This window comes from Heteronotia binoei, chromosome 5 (genome assembly GCF_032191835.1).
Source record: "Heteronotia binoei isolate CCM8104 ecotype False Entrance Well chromosome 5, APGP_CSIRO_Hbin_v1, whole genome shotgun sequence".
NCBI lineage: Eukaryota > Metazoa > Chordata > Lepidosauria > Squamata > Gekkonidae > Heteronotia > Heteronotia binoei.
In genome coordinates this window covers 90,589,137-90,608,958 of record NC_083227.1, presented here as the reverse complement: position 1 = coordinate 90,608,958, position 19,822 = coordinate 90,589,137, and the positions used below count along the sequence as shown (strand labels likewise).

Below are 19,822 nucleotides of genomic sequence, written 5' to 3'. Positions count from 1 at the left end.
ACTAATGGAAGGAACTTTTTAAAACCTACACATGTCCTTTGTTAATGATAGCTCTTAAGACTGTCCTGTCCTGTCTTTTCTTTGAATTGGCTTTCATCTTATTTCTTTTGATTTACATTTGTCCCAATCCAAGAAGTATAACAATATTAAATCACAAGAGAAGAGAAAAGGTCCCTGGCTTTACCATAACAACCTTCCTGAGATCCAAAGATTGTGTCTTTCTCGCAGGAACTGACCTTATCTGAGAAAAGTTCATTGAAATAAATGGGAGTTTTCAAGGGCACTGTTTAAGGCAGCTGAATGTAAGAGCCAAAGGAACTAAAGTAACAGTGAGGAATAAGGTCTAGAACAGTAGTGGGAGTTCAAAATTCAGTGAGGACCTCAGATGGAGTGCTAGAAGTGGGATGTGAAAGCAGTTTCTAGGAGCACAAGTAATTCACAGCAGCCTAAAAGAGAGCAGTCTGGAAGTGAAAACTGCTATTCTGAAACTTTTTCAAGACACTGCAATCAAGTCCTTGCATACCAAGCATGCAATTGCTTTGGTTTTAAGAACGCTGCTTCCTTCTTTTGTTCCAAAGAAGAATCAAAGGGTTTCCATAGCAGTTAGAAAGTAAGAGTAAAACATGGCTTGATTGGTTGTACCCCTGGGAAACCTTGGTCCAGGGCATCAATTACTTTTCTATAGGACAAAACAAAAATTTGTCCAAAATTGATTTGCAATCTGAAAGGGCTGGGATTTCTTGTTAGGTGGTCTAGTAACTGAGATTTTTCAAGTATTAGGAAAGTATTTCTAACTGCATTCATTTGTTGACCTGAATGAATGTAACAGTCAAGCAGATGTGAGAATCCAGTTGAATTCAGAAAAAAAGAGGGTGATACTGGCTGGAAACACTGATATTCTGGATACACTTGTTTGTTGTTGCTTCTACAATTGCTTTCTGATCAATTAAAGAGGTAAAGGATGCTTTAGACCCACTGAGAGCCAGTTTGGTGTAGTGGTTAAGTGTGCGGACTCTTATCTGGGAGAACCGGGTTTGATTCCCCACTCCTCCACTTGCACCTGCTGAGATGGCCTTGGGTCAGCCATAGCTCTGGCAGAGGTTGTCCTTGAAAGGACAGCTGCTGTGAGAGCCCTCTCCAGCCCCACCTGCCTCACAGGGTGTCTGTTGTGAGGGAGGAAGGTAAAGGAGATTGTGAGCCGCTCTGAGACTCTTCGGAGTTAGGGGCAGGATATAAATCCAATATCTTCATCTTCTTCTTCTTCCTGTTGCTGAGAGGATCTACCACTACTAAACCTTAGGATATGCAAGTTCCACATTGTGAAGGTTTTATTATTACCCTAGTCACCAATTTTCATTGGCTATATAGCTTCCCTATATATGTTTGAATTGTTTTATTTTATTCTTGTTGTAAATATATTTATATACTGTTTTTAAAACACTTCCTTTTCAAAAGCAGCATATATGTTTAATAAATCAAGAACTGTGGCTCTTGGCCCATACATCAGATATTTGCATAAGTGGAAATCAACTATGAGAACTATATAGATTTGTTCTGAAGAAGGAACACAGTGGATGTGATAAGTCCTTCCCCAGTATCACCAAGTAAAAATTACTGTATAGATTGGACAGTCCCTCTGATTTCTGAGGTCAACCTCCTTGCTTTACCAGGAGTTTGGTGTAATGGTTAAGTGCACAGACTCCCCACTCCTCCAGATGCACCTGCTGATGTGACCTTGAGTCGCTAACAAATCCTCACAGAGGTGTTCCTCTCAAGAGCAGCTCCTGTCAGGACTTACTCAGCTCCACCTGCCTCACAAGGTACTTGTTGTGGGGAGGGGAAGGGAAAGGAGATTGTAAGCCACTCTGTGACTCGTTCTGCTAGTGAAGGGCAGGGTATAAATCCAATCTCTTCTTCTTCTTGCACCAGGTTTAGCTGGGAGAAGAAGGGATGACTTGCAGTGCTCCTGGTTGTGGGGGAGGGGGGATGGAGCCAGCTACCTACTAAAGTTGGTTTTCAGCAAGTGTGACTGTTGATCAGGAACAAGCAAGTGGATCCACACACAATGATAGGAATTTTCTATGCTCGGTCTTTTAAGATCTGAATTTTTAGACAATGTGCACTCTAAATCTCCAGGATGCTTCCCCCAGCCCCCAAGCATTACACAAATACCACCCATTTACCAAGTAAGATACAAAGGGCAGCATGAAACTGCAGTTGCATCACACCACAGAGGTCACTTTAAGCAGAGATGATTCAGCTACACTATGCTGATGAAAGGCTATGAGACAGCAAAATTACAAGCACTTTATTCATTCATGCCTCAGTCAGGCATAAAATTACTTTCTGTAACTGAAGTCATCCATCTAAGGGGAAGCCATCAAAGTGTTATTAAATATATCACAATACAATAAAATGTTTTAAAAGAAAATAAAATATAGCCTGAAAGCATCAAGTTGTTCATTTTAACATTAAAAAAAAATCATGAGGCCTTAAAATATTTAACAGTGCCTTATTACAATACAACTTCCTGTAACTGGTTTTAGCCCAAGTCTTTTAATGCCTTTGAGACTGTGTCATCAAAAGATATGCCTCTGCCAACCCATAGAAGAACTCAGATTGAACAAAATATTTTTCCATCCTCTTCTACAAAATCTTGTACAGCTATTAAGACTAAAAATCTGCTGAGCTATGTTCTTATTTGTATGGTAAACCAAAAACATCAAAAAATAAAGAGTGAATATTGTTTATATACCAAAACACAATACAAAAAAACTTTCATAAAAACAGACATTATGCATTAATCACACATGAGCTTACATTCTTGCTTGTTTAGCCCAAATGTGCTTGTTTAAACTATGCATCCTAGCATAAGCCATATACCATCAAGGTCTCATTCACCTGCACAAAAAGAATATGGAACACCTCTACAAAGCACCAGACGCTTCATTGAGTACCACAATTATTTAGGGAAAAGATCTTCAATCAAACTTCTTTTCATATAGCAAACATTTTGTTTTCAAATGTTTACACAGAGATGTAAAAGCTCTGGTTTTCCAGTCAAAGGCCATAAGTCAAAGACCACTAGTCAAAGAAAGGACGTGTCTTTACATGTTGGTAGTATAAATATAGATTTACTGAGCTGTGAGTTAAGAGTAACTTTCACTAGACCCAGCACCAGCAGCCATATAGCACCAAGGGCTTGTTCATGTTGGAATAGTTCACTGTAGCCTAATCTGAATGGAAAAAGTAAAAAGTAACTGCAGGTGGTGGAAAGAAGATGTGATACATTGTGTGGTGTCAGTTTGCTATTGAACTGGCCCCTCCCTCCCTGTTTGCCACAAAGCATGTTTTCTCTCTCAGCTTACTGTTTGCTTTACTGTATATAGTTATTAAACAATGTTCAGTGTTACTTAAGCAAATACCTATGCCAAATGATATTACTTCACACTGGACTCAACTACAGGCTGTGCTATAGAACAAGAGGTGGAATATCCTGAGCCTGCTGAGTGAAGGGATATTGTCTCATAAGAAGGATTCGTTGGCATATTCATATACAGAGTATATATGCCTTCCCAACAGTTCATCTGCACATCTTTTAAAGTAATATATACCAGCAATGAACTTCTGCTCTTTACATAGGCCACAGTGTCTCTACACAAGGCAATAAATGGGCAGAAACTGGACATTAGACATGAAAATCCTCAGAAACCAGCGTGGTTAGAATTTCAAAGTTTCCATACAAACAAAAAAAATGTGATAAATGGAGGAAGGGAGAACAGGATGGAAACCTTAAAAGGAATATATGTGTGTGCAAAAATAACTACATAAATTATAGATCACTTTATTCTAGGAACACTGATCTGAAAACAAGAAGCTTTATTTCAGCTTCATTTGACTGGTGGGGACAGAAATATTTTAAGGATTTTTCCAGCAAATAGGATGAAGACGTTTAAACATATTTCAGTACTTTCATCAAGGAAAACACAGAGCTGGCACAGTAATATAATGATGCACTAATTAAAATCTCTACAACGGAACATTAGTTTTCACATTTAGGTAAACTCTGCAATGAAAACCAATAGTTAATAGATGTTACTTATCAAATATCCAGTCTGATTAACTCAACAAAAAGCAGTGTAAAACTGAACCAGATGTTAATACTTTTTAGCAGTCTGCTTAACAGCGTAATACTGTTGACAAACTTCACTTGTATTATCATCTAATATACTAATACAGTTATCAGTCTACTTTGCCAAGACATAACACAGCCTTCCAGGTAGTTCTTATGTAAACTGTTCTTTTTCAGTGCTGTTGTTTAATAGTTCAGATACCTGAAATGTCTTAACATGTGCTCAGCTTCCTCGGCTGAAAAAAACCCTTAAACTGGCCCCAATTCAAAGACATTCACAAGCTTCAAGGTATTGTCTAAACCAAGGGTGTCGAACTCATTTGTTATGAGGGTTGGATCTAACATAAATGAGACCTTGCTGGGCTGGGCCAGGTGCATCATAAAATGTAATGCCAGGTAGCAGAGAAATAAACTTTATAAAGGACAGAGACAAACACAAAGATTTTTTTAAAACTTAAAATAAAACATGCTTAAAACATTAGCACTTGTTGGTCTTAAAGGTGCTTTCTTTGTAACTCTCCCATGCAATCCAGACTCTCTCAATTGCACAGCAAAGTTACTCAGCCAAGCCTCTCTTCCTTCTATTGGCTGAGGCTCCTCCACCTCCTGGTCCCCTAGGGAAGAAAGGAAAGAGCCAGAGCTTCCTTTGAAGTAAGCCATCCCTTCCCTTCTTCCTCCCCAAAGGACAAGCCTCAGCCAATGGAGAAAATAGAGACTTTGCTCTGTAGCTCCTGTGCAACTGAGCAAGCTTGGCAAAGCAAGCTGCGATGCAGAAGGAAGCAAGAGAGAGGGAGAAGGAAGCAGATAACATATAGCTGGCCACAGGCTTGATAGGAGCCCTCTGGGGGCCTGATTCAGCCCCCAGGCTGCATGTTTGACACTCCTGGATTAAACCCATTTCTTAGAGCTGAAGAACAGCAGATGAGGGTGCATATTTTCATTTGCTTTACAAAATAGGTGTAAAGCGGCATATGATACATGGTAGAAAAAGAATGCACAGGGACAGAGAATGCACATTCACATCAGATTTATACACAGGTTCCAGGATATTATGGCATGTGATTTGTTTGTGTTTAGATCCCTTGTGGGAATAACACTGCAACCCTTAACAGAGTTACACCCTTCTAAACCCATTAAATTCAATTGGCTTAAAAGGATGTAGCTCTGTTTAGCACTGCACTGTTTAGTATGGCACAGTGGGTCCTATGGAAAACAGTTATTCCTAGCTATGAGTCTTCAGAAGAATGTCTCTAAACCAAAATCTAATTACATTATTTGGGAATTTACAATCACTAAGCCTCACTGCCAAATTGTATCAGCACTTACACATAATTTGCAAAATAACCATGCAAGACTTCTTTACTAAAATTTTTACAAGTTAAAGAAGTAACACATTTTATGATACACAACTTGGCCACTGAGTTTCATCTGGACATTTATTATTAGAGGAACTGGTTCAAATCATACCTGTACCAAAATCTAACTCAATCTATTTGCATTGCTTCTTGATTCTACTTTATTAATATTATATTTACAAGGTATTATTTGAAGGGATTTGTAAATGGCTCATAAAAATGCACTGCAAATGGGAATGTTGCCTTTACAAGAGCAGCTGCTCTAGATCCCACTTTATTACTTCTTTAAAAATTCATTTTTACTTATTTTATACTTCAAAGATATAAGATACATGGATTGTTATTATCCATATGGAATTAGCGTCTGTTTACCAGGAATATTACATAGCATATCCTAGTATTCTATCAGCAACACAGTCTCAGGTTTCAACTTTTTAAAATAAAATGTTTCCAGTCTTCATGCTTGCAGAGACGGAAAACTGAGTTTTCAGGTTAAAAAAGCAAAGAAGTAACTGTGCCAAATACATTATATACTAATAGTGACAAGTGGCCCCCATCTACGGACACCTAAATCCATTAGGGCCATACAGATTAGGGCCATACAGATGCTAAACAGATTTTTCTGTAATTTGGGAGACTCATCAAGTTTTCAGAAAACACTTAAATCAAAAATAATATATATAGGTGGGATTAAATTCCCCCAAAATACACTTAGGGAGCTCAGCCACAGTGGATGCCAGCACCTGCTCCAGGCCCAGCAGTGGTGAAAGCTGCCAGCTGCTCCTGGCCTGGGCATGGTGAAGGAGGATCCACCCCACAAGTTCTTGAGGGTTCCCTACCATGCAAGTGGGCCTGGCCCAGGGGCTGGCACCACACAACTGGGCCACACTTTTCCTAGCTAGAGGCTGCTGGGGGCAGAGAAGGAAAGCTTAGGGGCAGATAAAGGTAGGTTGGCTGCTGAGTGAGAAGAAGATAAGGTTGCTAACTCCAGGTTAGGAAATTTGTAGAGATTTGAGGGGTGGATCCTGGAGAAGATGAGGTTTAAGGAAGGGAGGGACCTCACAGGGGTATAAAGTCCACCCTCCAAAGCAGCCATTTCCCCCAGGAGAACAAGAGCTGCTAACCTCCAGGTGGGAGCTGAACATCACTCAGAATTACAACTGCTCTACACATGACAGTGATCAGTTCTCCTGGAGAAAACTGTTGCTTTTGAAGGTGGATTCTATGGCATTATACTCTGATGAGATTGTTTCCCTTCCCAAAGCTTGTCCTACCAAAGCTTTACGCCAAAATTTCCAGGAACTTTCCAGTCTGGAGCTGGCAACCCTAATGGTAACTGACCTCCATAGTTGGGAGATCTGTTGTGATTCCAAGAGATCTTCAGGTTGGCAACCCTAGAAGGAGAGAAGGAAGCATATCTGTGCTGTGATGTGTTTCAATGGAGTGGAACTCATTTTCACTTTCCAATGTTCCTATGGCCAGCTGAAGCTGTTACTTGCTGCAGTTGTGTCATTGCAAAGGAAAGGGTTGATGCTTTAAGCCAGCTTGTCTCTTCTGAATGGACCTGAGAACTGGTGGCTAGTGAGTATTCTAATCTGGGAATCCACAGCCAAAGGGGGATATTACACTGGAGAGCCATTGCCAATCTGAATAGACTCATGGGGAGGGGGAGAAGCTTGCAATGCCCAGCCATTTCATATTTTCTTAGATTCAGAGCATTTTATATTTTTAATTTCTGGTGTGATCACCTGGAGCATTTTACATTTTTAATTTCTGGTGTGATCCTTGTGCTTTATCTTGATGTTTTGTTTTAAAATTGAATTGCCAAATCCCACTATTTCCCCACCTTTCCTTTCAAACAAAATACAGCAAGAGTTTTAAGCATGTTTGTATTTCAAGTAAAAAATATTTAATTGTGTTTGTATCCTTTATAAAGTTTATATCTCTGCTATCTGGCATTACGTTTATGACACATATGGCCTGGCCCCACAAAGTCCCATTTATGTCAGATCTAGCTCTGTAACAAATGAGTTTAGACTAATAAGTGTTGTGGTGTTGGAGGAGAGTTTTAATACTGTAGATTCCTTAGAAGGTAAAATGACTAAAGAAGCTTAATTCCCAGCAGAGTCACTCAAGGCAGAATGGTAACAGCTGAGACACCAGTTTTAACACTGTGGACTCCCTAGAACAGGGGTGTCCAACCTTTTGGCTTCCCTGGCCACATTGGAAGAATAAGAATTGTCTTGGGCCACACATAAAATAACAATAGCTGATGATGAGCTAAAAAAGTCCATGCATAATTTTCATGATATCCACCACCACATATAAGCAGAAGGGGGAGGGGGGTGAATCAGTAAAAAAATCATCCCATCCCTTCAAGAAAGACAGGGCCTTAATGTCCTTTCTGCTTCCAAGTCCAGCTGCAGATGGCCCAGAGTTGAACCAGGAACCAGGCCAGGCAATGCACTAAGCCAGGAGTAGGACTGGGAAAGGTCTAGCCTGGGGTAGGTAGCAGTCAGCAGCAGACCACCAGGCTTCCTCAGTCACCCAGCCCAATTTAATCCAGCATTCAGTCTGCTTAGCACCAACAGGTGATAAAAATGCAGACTCCAGAGGGGGCTGGGGGAACTGAGGCTGCAGACGGGGCCTATAAAAATTGCTAGGCAGGCAGGGCCCTTTGAATCATAGAGTTGGAAGGGACATCCAGGGTCATCTTGTCCAGCCCCCTGCACAAGCAGGAACTCACAAATACCTCCCCCTAAAATGAGTACCCAGTTGCTGGGGGGAAAGTGTAGATGACTAGGGAAGGCAATGGCAAACCACCCTGTAAAAAGTCTGCAATGAAAACGTTGTGAAAGCAACGTCACCCCAGAGTCGAAAACAACTGGTGCTTGCACAGGGGACTACCTTTACCTTTTTAAATTCACAGAATCTTCATTGCTGTCAGATGGCCATCTAGCCTCTGTTTAAAAACCTCCAAGGAAGGAGAGCCCACCACCTCCCGAGGAAGCCTGTTCCACTGAGGAACCGCTCTAATGGTCAGGAAGTTCTTCCTAATGTTGAGTCAGAAACTTTTGACTTAATTTCAACCCATTGGTTCTGGTCCTACCTTCCAGGGCCACAGAAAACAATTCCACACCAGTCTCTATATGACAGCCCTTCAGGTACTTGAAGATGGGGATCATATCACCTCTCAGTTGCCTCCTCTCCAGGCTAAACATGCCCAGCTCCTTAAACCTTTCTTCATAGGACTTGGTCTCCAGACCCCTCACCATATTTGTCGCTCTCCTCCAGACCTGTTCCAGCTTGTCTATATCCTTCTTAAAATGTGGTGCCCAAAACTGAACACAACACTCCAGGTGAAGTCTTACCAGAGAAGAGTAAAGCGATACCATCACTTCACATGATCTGGACACTATACTTCTGTTGATACAGCCAAAATTGCATTTGCCTTTTAGCCACCACATCACACCGTTGACTAATGTTCAGCGTATGATCCACTAAGACCCCTAGATCCTTTTCACACATACTACAGCTAAGACAAGTCTACCCCATACTATAACCATGCATTCGATTTTCCCTACCTAAATGCAGAACGTTACATTTATCCCTGTTAAAATTCATTTTACTGGTTTTAGTCCAGTTTTCCAGCCTGTCAAGATCATCCTGTATCCTGTTTCTGTCTTCTACTGTATATGCAACCCCTCCCAATTTAGTATCATCAGCAAATTTAATAAGCATTTCTTCTATTTCTTCATCCAAATCATTTATAAAGATGTTGAACAAAACAGGCCCCAGGACAGATTCTTGAGGCACTCCAATTGTCACACCTCTCCAAGAAGATGAGGCGCCAATCACGAGCACACTTTGGGTGCGATCTGTCAACAAGTTACAGGTTCACCTAACGGTAACAGGATCCAAACCACATTTTACGAACTTGTCAAAAAGGATAGTATGTGGAAACTTATCAAAAGCTTTACTGAAATCAAGATAGATGATGTCTACAGCATTCCCCTGATCCAGCAAGGTAGTCACTTTCTCAAAAAAAGAGATAATAAGAAGCCAAGTTGGATCAAGCTAATGGCCCATCCAGTCCAACACTCTGTTTATTTTTATATATATATACACACACACACACTGTGGCTAATAGCCACAGATGGACCTCTGCTCCATATTTTTATCTAATCCCCTCTTGAAGGTGGTTATGCCTGTGGCCGCCACCACCTCCTGTGGCAGTGAATTCCACATGTTAATCACCGTTTGGGTGAAGAAGTACTTCCTTTTATCCGTTTTAACCTGTCTGCTCAGCAATTTCATCGAATGCCTACGAGTTCTTGTATTGTGAGAAAGAGAGAAAAGTACTTCTTTCTCTACTTCCTCCATCCCATGCATTATCTTGTAAACCTCTATCATGTCACCCCGCAGTCATTTCCCTATCCTCCTTCAGTAATCCTTTTACCCCATGGTCATCCAAGGGCCCCACTGCCTCCCTGGCTGGTTTCCTGCTTCTAATATATATATAATATTTATAATATATATATATATGCTTCTAATATATATATAATATTTATTTTATATATATATATATATATATATATATATATATAATATTATATATTTTCGTCTAGAAGGATCTAGATGAAAAAGAAAAGGAAAAGTTAAAGGAGCGCAAAGTAGATCGGACTTGGGCTAATTGGCTGCCTGGGTTTTTTATCTACACCGGGGTGATTGTACGGGCTAAGCCTTGGAGGGCGGCCGCCCTCATCCAGTACATGGACATAATTTATAACAGGTACACAACGTTTAGCAGGCCTGCTTGGATGCAGTACGATGAGAAATTCAGGATGAGGGCTGCTTTGTACCCTTCCCTTCAGTGGGACCGGATTTACCAGCAGCTGTGGCTGCAGGTCATGTCTCCTGCACAGCCAAATTTGGGCGATCACTCTGACAGAGGTCATTTGGTGGCCAAGTCACCTGCAACTTCCTGCAGTTCTGCAGGGCAGGTGGTTCATCCCCGCCTGCTTTGCTGGGAGTTCGGCTCTCAGGGAATGTGCAGTAAAAAGGCTTGTCAGTTCAAGCATGAATGCCCCATATGTGGCAGGCCTCACTCTTTCAATAACTGCCCAAAAGCTTGGGTACATAAAAATCAAAAGAAGCCAGGAGGAGGGGGAGGAAGTTATCAGGCTGGAAAAGGGGCCCAGTCCGATAAAGGTGGGTCTGCTTGAACACTGGCTATCCAGGTACCCGTGGAGGGCTGATAGCGTTTACCTGCTAAAAGGTTTTAAATTTGGTTTTAGGTGCCCTTTTCAGGGGCCCCGGTTTCATTTTACATGGGCAGAGCATTGCCAATGGGCTGCTCTGTATTGTTTTCAACTTTCGAGTGTTTCAGCACATTCTTGGAATGGGCTGTTCACGAAAAAGTGGGTTTGCAGGATGTCATTCATTATTTGGATTACTACCTTTTTGTGGGTCCTGTGGGGACTGGGCGCTATGCATGCCTGCTGTCTGGCTTTATGGAGCTGGCCGCAGAACTTGGGGTTCCTTTGGCTCAAGAAAAGACGGAGGGTCCGGCCCAAAAAACTGATCTTTTGGGGGATTGAGCTGGATACCCTGGGGCAGCTGTCCAGGATGCCTTTCCAAAAATTAGTGGACTTAAGGAACAGGATTCATTCCTTTCTTCTTAAACAGAAAGTCTCCTTGATTGAGTTGCAGCAGCTGGTTGGGCATCTTAACTTTGCTTGCAAAGTGGTTGCCCCTGGGCAAGCCTTTCTCCGTAAGCTTTGTGATGCCATGGCAGGTTTACGCTTGCCTTAGCATAGAATACGGGTTACCAGCAGCATGAGGGAAGATTTGGGGGTTTGGCAAGAATTTTTGGAGCCCTTTAATTAGATTTTCTTTTGGAGAACAGACATGAGGCTTGAAGCTGAGCTTCAGGTCATGTCTGATGCTGCTGGATCTTTGGGTTTTGGAGTCCATTTCCATGGAAATTGGTGCCCTGACGGTTGGCCAGACTCCTGGATGCAGGGAGCAGTGAAACGAGATCTTACGTTTCTCGAGTTCTTTTCCATTCTGGTTGCAGTTTGGCTGTGGGGGATGGATATGGCCAATCGCACAGTTCATTTCTGGTGCGATAATATGGCGGTAGTCCATGTCATTAATTCCCTTTCATCCAAATCCCAGCAGGTTATGAGGTTGGTGAGGGCCTTCACTCTGCGCTGTCTGCGGCTTAACATATTGTTGTTAGCCAAGCTTGTTCCTGGGGTGAATAACAGGGTGGCTGACACTCTCACTCGTAAACAGACGGAGAGGTTTCATCAGCTGGCCCCAGATGCCGATCAAGAGGCGGCGTCACTGCCCCAGGAGCGATGGCTGATTGGAGAGCCGAGGCCTGCAGAGTGATAAGCCTAGCCATTGCGCCTAGCACCAGGAAGTCTTACGAACATGCTGTGCAGCAGTTTGAGGACTTTAGGGCTGAGGTGGGGTATTGCATCGTTTGGCTCCTCCCGGTGGAGCAGTTGCTCCACTACTGTGTTTCTCTACGAGGTAAGGGACTGGCCATGCGATCCATTAGGGGGCGTCTGTCTGCATTGGCTTTTGCCAGTAAGGCGCTGGGTTATAAGGAGAAAACAGCTGATTTTCATCTCTTAATTGTACATAGTACTCCAAATAAGGCCGCAACATCGATTTATACAAGGACATTATGATACTGGCTGATTTGTTTTCAATTCCCTAATGATTCCCAGCATAGTGTTGGCCTTTTTTATTGCAGTCGCACAATGTCTCGACATTTTCAGCAAATTATCTACCACGACCCAAAAATCTCTGCCTTGGTCAGTCTCCACAAGTTCACATTCCATCAACTTGTATTTATAGTTAGGATTTTTGGACCCAATGTGCATTACTTTGCTCTTGGCCACGTTGAACCACATTTGCCATGTTTACACCTACTCGCCCAGCCTTGACAGATCCCTTTGGAGTGCCTCACAATCCTCTCTGCTTCTCACCACCCTGAACAATTTAGTGTCATCCGCAAACTTAGCCACTTCACTGCTTACTCCCAACTCCAAATCATTAATGAACAAGTTAAAAAGCATTGGACCCAGTACTGAGCCCTGCAGTACCCCACTGCTTACCACCCTCCACTCCAAAAACTGCCCATTTATACCCACTCTGTTTCCTATTAATTAGCCAGTTTTTGATCCACAAGAGGACTTGTCCTTTTACCCCATGACGCTTGAGCTTACTTAGGAGCCTTTGATGAGAAACTTTATCAAAAGCTTTCTAGAAGTCAAGGTAAACAACATTTATTGGGTCCTCTTTGTCCACATGTTTGTTCACCCCCTCAAACAACTCTAATAGGTTAGTGAGACAAGATCTTCCCTTACAGAACCTATGCTGGGTCTTCCTCAATAACTTTTGTTCATCAATGTGCCTGCTAATTCTCTCTTTAATAACGATTTCCACCAACTTTCCTGGTATTGAAGTCAGACTGACTGGCCTATAATTTCCCAGATCTCCTCTGGAACCCTTTTTAAAGATGGGGGTGACATTAGCTACCTTCCAGTGCTCAGGAATGGAGGCAGATTTTAATGAAAGATTACATATTTCTGTCAGGAGATCCACAAGTTCACACTTGAGGTTTTTTAAAATTCTTGGATGTATGCCATCCGGGGCTTACCAGTTTTTAAATTGGTATTTAAATTTAAATTATCTGTTTTAAATGTTTAATCCTTTACATGTTTAAATATTGTTTAATTTTTATGTCGGATCTATTATTGGAAGCCGCCCTGAGCCACTCGTGGGAAGGGCGGGATATAAATTCTAAATAAATAAAAAAAAAATTGTCCATCAGTCATAGGACCTCCTCTCTCATCACCTCAATCTGACTTAGGTCCTTCAACACCTCTCCTGAAATCAGCAGTTCTGGAGTGGGCAAATACTTCTCATCTTCCACAGTGAAGATGAAGGCAAAAAGTGTATTCACCTTCTCAGCCATTTCCTATTGTCCTTCAGTAATCCTTTTACCCCTTGGTCATCCAAGGGCCCCACTGCCTCCCTGGCTGGTTTCCTGCTTCTAGCGTATTTGAAGAAATTTTTATTGTTGGTCTATATGTTTTTTACAATATGCTCTTCAAAATCACTTTTGGCCTGCCTGATCACAGACCTGCATTTAATTTACCACAGCCTGGGTTCCCTTTTATTAACCTCACTTGCAGTAGCTTTCCACCACTTAAAAGAATCCTTCTTACCTTTCACAGCTTCCACTGCTTTGTTTGTTAACCATTAAGGCCTTTTTCTATACCTATTTGTGCCCTTTCTGACTTGTGGTATATATTTTTATCTAACCTTCTAGGATTGTAGTTTTAAATAGTCTCCAAGCTTCCCCAAGGGTTTTATCTCCAGTAGCTCATATTTGCTGAATTGATGACCAGTGAAAATTAACATGTGACTGCCTATATTACCAATCTCTTGCAGAGTATCACAAACCAGTGACTCAGCGCTGCAGACAGCAAATGCCAGACTGGCAGGAATGGTATCTAGGTGTCAATAAACTGATTAGGTCATTATCCATCCAGACCACATCTCCTGGATTGCACTTTGCAGACAAAATGACAGGAAAAATAGTACTTTGCTGCTGCTTTGCTGCTCTGTCTTTTATGATCTAGCTGGCTTCAGAACAAGTCAATTATTTAATAAGTTTCCTTCTGCTTCTCATTCCTCAGATGCTCTGTAATCCTGTAGTAGGAGAGGATGGATGCTTGGTAGTCATTGCACCACTGGATGAGGCCAGCCTGCAGATGAACTTCACCTGTAATGTTAATCTAATCATCTCCATGTCTTAGGAGCTACACTAACATGTTCACTACAATGACAAGGGCATACATCTGTGCTTTCCAGAAGTGATGATCCACCAGCAACATCACAGATAACCTCTCTAATTTCAGTTCTCCTGCACTTGTAAGGAAAGCCCCCTACTTTTCATACATATGGACATCATGATCACCAGTATGGTTGCCAGGATGCCTGGAGTTTTGACTCTCACACATCTGCTCTAAGAAGTGGATTTTGCTTACAGTTTCTAAGGCTTATGTGGATACTATAAGCCTCAGCTTTGCAGCTGCATTCTACACCTCTGATGGGTGTTAGCCAGAACTCTGCTCCTTGTGTGCCCAGTCTTGGCCGCTGCAGTAAAGGAAGCCATGCCACCATGAACTGTACAAGCAAACAGTTTCCAGCCTGTTTCCATGAACCAAAGGCTAACACCACCAGAATCCATCTTGCTTTCCTGACTCCATATCCAACAGCTGCTTCAGCTTTTGCATAAGGCAATCAAGCTTATCCAGGCATGGATCCTGCCAGACCACTCAAGCCTTTGTCTAACAAAACCCAGGACAAAGATTGGTGCCAGGAAGAAGACTAAGAAAGAGGAAGACCATCTCCTGCATGAGCCAAGTCTTTTGTCTAAACCGGGTGATACCTAGGTCAATATTTGATTCTCTATTGTCACCTTTTCAGATAAGTCCATCTAATCTTAAGTGTTCCCCACCCAGTAATCACTTCTATTCTGTCACTTTGGAGCCTACCCCACGGCCTGTTTCAATCTGGAAATTCTTTCAGGTACCCAGGATCCAGGCAAGCTCATTGGTCAAGACAGGTACCCAATTAGGTGCCACCAAGGAACTTGCTATTGGCTCTACAATAGTCCAGTCCTCCTGGTCATTGCAGAGCCTCCCCTTTCTCCTCCCTCCTACCTCCCATCCCTTGAGGGCTCAAGGGAGTCCTTATAACCTCTGACCCAACTCCACTCATGTGTGCTTCTAGTAGTATCCCAATTCCGCTGTCTAGATCCATCCCCAATTCTGGCCACAGTTTTGGGTCCATTTCCCCCGTCCTCTTTTGTCGCCATTGGAGCCTTCCTTGAAGACTACGATAGGTAATATTACCCTGTGTGTCTACCCTTTATGTTCCCCTATCGATCTATCTATATTTCTTAGGACTGTGTGTGTGTATGATTGTATGTGTATTTTTTATCTTGTATGGAAGACTATATTTTTCTTAATAAATTATAATTGGTTTTACTAAATTAGAGTCCCAAATATTTAAGCATCACTTTTCTGGACGTGTATTCTTGTATACATTGGTAAAAGATTCCTAGTGAGCCAGGTGCCCACCTAACTAATTCCCCAACCTCGTTTGGAGGGCATTTAGGCTTACACACTGCTCCTCTGATCTCCTGAAACACATCACCATTGCCTACAGGTGAACATGCTTGCTTCCAAATCTTTTTTAATACAGCAAAATCTGTCAGATATAAATAGATGACTCTGGGGGAGCAGTTTTAATTTGTAGCCCAGCATACAGTTCTGAGTCTTCTTGGAATGCCCCAATACTGCTTCAGAATTAGAGGGGTGGTGGAGGCTAGGCCATTGTATCTTACCCAACAAACAATTACAGCTGTTCCCCTTCCTCATCCATCCCTACTACATTCTGAAAAAGTGAGTGGGATGGCACAGCAGCTAGGAGCACAGACATCTGCCGAAGCCTAAAGTGCTGACAGGCAGAACCAATATTAGTGAGTCTGGGGCCCCTTTATTCCCACACCACCTGCTCTGAACAAGAATAGAGCACCCAGTTTCACAATACACGTCACTTTACAAATGCACCACAATTTGTGTTTTAACTTTATTCTCCTTTCCAGTATTCATCAAAACAATATAGAAAATGTATGAAAAAAGGAAAATAATATTATAATAGGAGTGTCATCATGGCTTTAGATTTATTTAACATCTCCATGTGAATGCATGGTATTGGGCTTGAAAAACAATGTACTCTAGCTATAACTTGGGGAGGGGGAAAGAAGTTAGTAGGTGTTTCTAAATGTTAGCTAGGTTGATTATGTGTGTGCATTATTTGGGGAGGAGGGAGGTAATTATGACCAACAAATAGACTAGATAGATAACAACACTCAAATTTTTGATTCAATACACTGTGTGATAGATTCTTCAGTAGGTCATATAGTATACCACCTCTTGGACATCATGGGCCTTAAGCATGGAGCCCTGAGCACTTGCTTAGGCTGCCCCATAAGTAAGCCTTCCCCTGCTCCCACCCCAACTTGTAAATGAGCTATTCTTTTACTCTGTGCCCTTAGCACAACAGCTCACAGAGCCTGGGTGAGCAACTGTATTTTACAAAGTTTTAGAGGGGTACAGAACTTCAGTTTATATATAGCCATTTTTACTCAAGGAAATGGAAAATGTAACCAATAATGAGATTTATAAATAGGCTTTCAAATATCCTAAAAATTAATCTCAGGCTTGGTTTGTTTGCTTTTTTAAAATAGCTCTTGCTGAGACAAGCAAGCCTATGCTAAAGACCACAATGGGTCAGAGGATCAAATGGAAAAACTGAAAGTACAACATATGTATTAATAGCTCCAACTGGTTTCTTAAAAGTGCCTAAATATATAGATGTGCAGGTCCAATTCTAGCATGTGCAATTATTAACACATGCCAAAAAGATTTAACTCCAGAAAATTTTAGGTGGGTACATTTGAAAAAGAAAGCAAAACAATAATATTCCAACTCAGCATGGGTTCAGCATACCAAGATCTTCTCCACTATTGTTCATTAATTGTTTTTAAAGCAATGTAATTCAACTTTATAGTCTGATCTCTTGCATCTGATCTTCATTTGTACCTCATATGCTTTTATTCCCTGCCCAGGACAAACAGGAGCCAAAAACAGAGTCTCACCATGCTTTTTAATGTTAACAATTTGGCCCCTATTGGGAAGGCTTATTATAGTTCAGGGGTGGCCAAACCTGCTTAACGGCCACATAGAATAAATGTAGGTGTTTGAGAGCCGCAAGACATACCGTATTTTTCGGTCCATAAGACGCTCCGGACCATAGGACGCACCTTCCTCCTGGGGGGGGGGGCGATCCGCTGCCTCCGCCTCCGATCCCGGCGCTTCCCCCGCGCCTGCCTGGCTCCAGCTCTGCTTCCAGCAAGCGCTGGGATCGCTCCACGCTGCCCCCACTGCAAACCCAGCACTTCGCGAGCGCCGGCTGCGGAGGGGGCAGCATGCTTCCTCCGTGCCTGTCTGCCTGGCTCCAGCTCTGACGCTTACAGCAAGCGCCAGGATCGCTTCCTCCGCCCTCCGATCCCAGCACTTGCTTTAAGCATCAGAGCTGGAGCCAGGCAGACAGGCACGGAGGAAGCATGCTGCCCCCTCCGCAGCCGGCGCTCGCGAAGCGCTGGGTTTGCGGAGGGGTCGGGTGCTTCCTCCATGCCTGTCTGCCTGGCTCCAGCTCTGATGCTTAAGCAAGCGCCGGGATCGGAGGCGGAGGCAGCGGATTGCCCCCCCCCCTGGAGGAAGGTACGTCCTATCGTCCCTTCCCCCCACTTTTTTTTTGGGGGGGGAAGTGCATCTTATGGTCCGAAAAATACGGTAAATGTCAGATGTTCGAGAGCTGAAGCAAGGAAGGAAAACAAATAGATGGGGAGGAGGGAGACAAAGTAGAAAGAAAGCAATTTTAAATGCATTATCCAAGCCATTGGCTGGCTTGGAGAAGTGATTTAAAGAGGCAAATGCCTTCTCAAAGCTGGCCGATGCGGTGGGGGCTTCAAGAGCCACACAATATGTGTGAAAGAGCCATATGTGTCTCCCAAACCACAGTTTTGCCACCCCTGTTCTCGTTCTTGTGTAGTCAGGTCAGGAGAGAAGGGAAGAACTGAGTTTCAAGTTTAACCTGAGCACTGAACTTGAAGCTCCTTCTGAAAGAGTACTTAGTCTTCTAAAGGAAACTTTAACTTCATCGCTCTGGAGAGATCTTTAGAAATTGGTTCAAGCTTCAAACACTCCTGGGATACCTCTCAGTAAAAGAGGCAATATGCACTCGGTGTCCATTCCCACTGAACAATAATGGAACACAGCAGCTGCTCCAGTCTGCCAAATCCACCACACAATTAACTTGGCAGACTACCAGCCATAATCTGAGGTTGCCTGTTGTTAAGCAGGACTCTTCCACAGGTCAGGGTTGAATCAGTTATGTGTGGATGTAACAGAGGGAGAGAAAATAACATTTGTGTGCAGCACTGAAGAAAGCAAACAGATGACAGGCCAATTCAGGAAGGTGTGGAAAACTGAACAAGACAGGAAAAAGTCAACATCAGAGTGAACCTTGCTTTAACTGTGTGAAGTTCTGGTACTCCATGTCACATATGTTGCACAGTTCTGGTTGCTGCCTCTCACAATGGATACATCAGAGCTGAAAAACCAAACTAGTAAATAGCCGGGAAAATTGGTCAACGTCACACCCTGCTCAAGAGATTTCCAAGCATCTCTGCCAGCCACTAACAGAAACAGTGCTGGACTAGGTAGTTCTTGATGTGAGCCAGCATGGCAATTCTAAACTATGGGAATTCCCCTACACAGCGTTTTGCAAAATGCTCTGAATCAAATCTCCAATACAATCATTATTAACATGCACGAAGATGCAATTCAGTTCAGAACACACCACGAAGTCAGAGTACTGAGGATGTTCAATGCCAAAATATAATTTCCAAACCTTTATAATTCAACATTTTAAAACAAGGTGTTCCCTTCCTAAGCACAGCCAGAATAAACCATTTTTTGTCTTCATTAAGTGAAGCGTGGGACTCTGAATTTTGTTAGTCCAGGCAGGCTAGTTTCAAGTTTTGAAACAAAGTTCTGGGGAGCAAGTTTTCATTAACACCTCCAGCTAACCTTTTATGCTGAAGCTTTTGAAAGAAAACCAACCCACTGAAAACACACTGCCCCCACGGCCCGCGCTCACACGTGTGTATGTGCGTATACATACACACACAAAGCCCTACTCTTTTAGTAAAGTACGGGAGACAGAAAAGAACTTGGCTCTTGCGTAGAGAAATCTGGCAGTCAAGTTCCAACTTGCATGGAAAGTTTTCCTTAGACGCAGAGATGCGAAGCACATGCACGCTGTCTTGGAGCAGACAAGGAAAACTTCAGCTTGCAATGAGAAGAAATCGAATTTTCGCATATACATTTCTTTTCCGCCTTCCAAACGACGAAGACTGCCAAACTTACCCTCCGACTCCATCACACTCCCGCCTCTCCTTGCAGAAACTCTTTGGAAAGGCTTCTGAAGAGGGCTGGAGAGCACGACCGGGCGATGCACAGGAGGAAGCTTCACGAGGCGAGGAGGAGGAGGAGGGGCAGACGGGCAGTCGCTCCCGGTCTGGCTCGCGCGCGCTTTCTTTCCAGAGGCTGCATCTTGCCCTGAAGCACCGGACGGGTAGAGGACAAGACGCCTCCACCGGAAAAAGGCTCGG

At 42.8% G+C, this 19,822-nt stretch overlaps 1 protein-coding gene across 1 annotated transcript in view; it reads right to left on the bottom strand.

Moving 5' to 3' along the window:
• FGD3 (FYVE, RhoGEF and PH domain containing 3) overlaps positions 1-19,595 on the bottom strand; it is a 189,235-nt gene extending 169,640 nt beyond the window's left edge. The window contains exon 1 of the mRNA XM_060239800.1: positions 19,578-19,595. Coding sequence (XP_060095783.1) covers positions 19,578-19,590 — 13 coding nt within the window. The 5' untranslated portion in view covers positions 19,591-19,595. The remainder of the gene's footprint in view (positions 1-19,577) is intronic.
• Between the last annotated feature and the right edge of the window lie 227 nt (positions 19,596-19,822).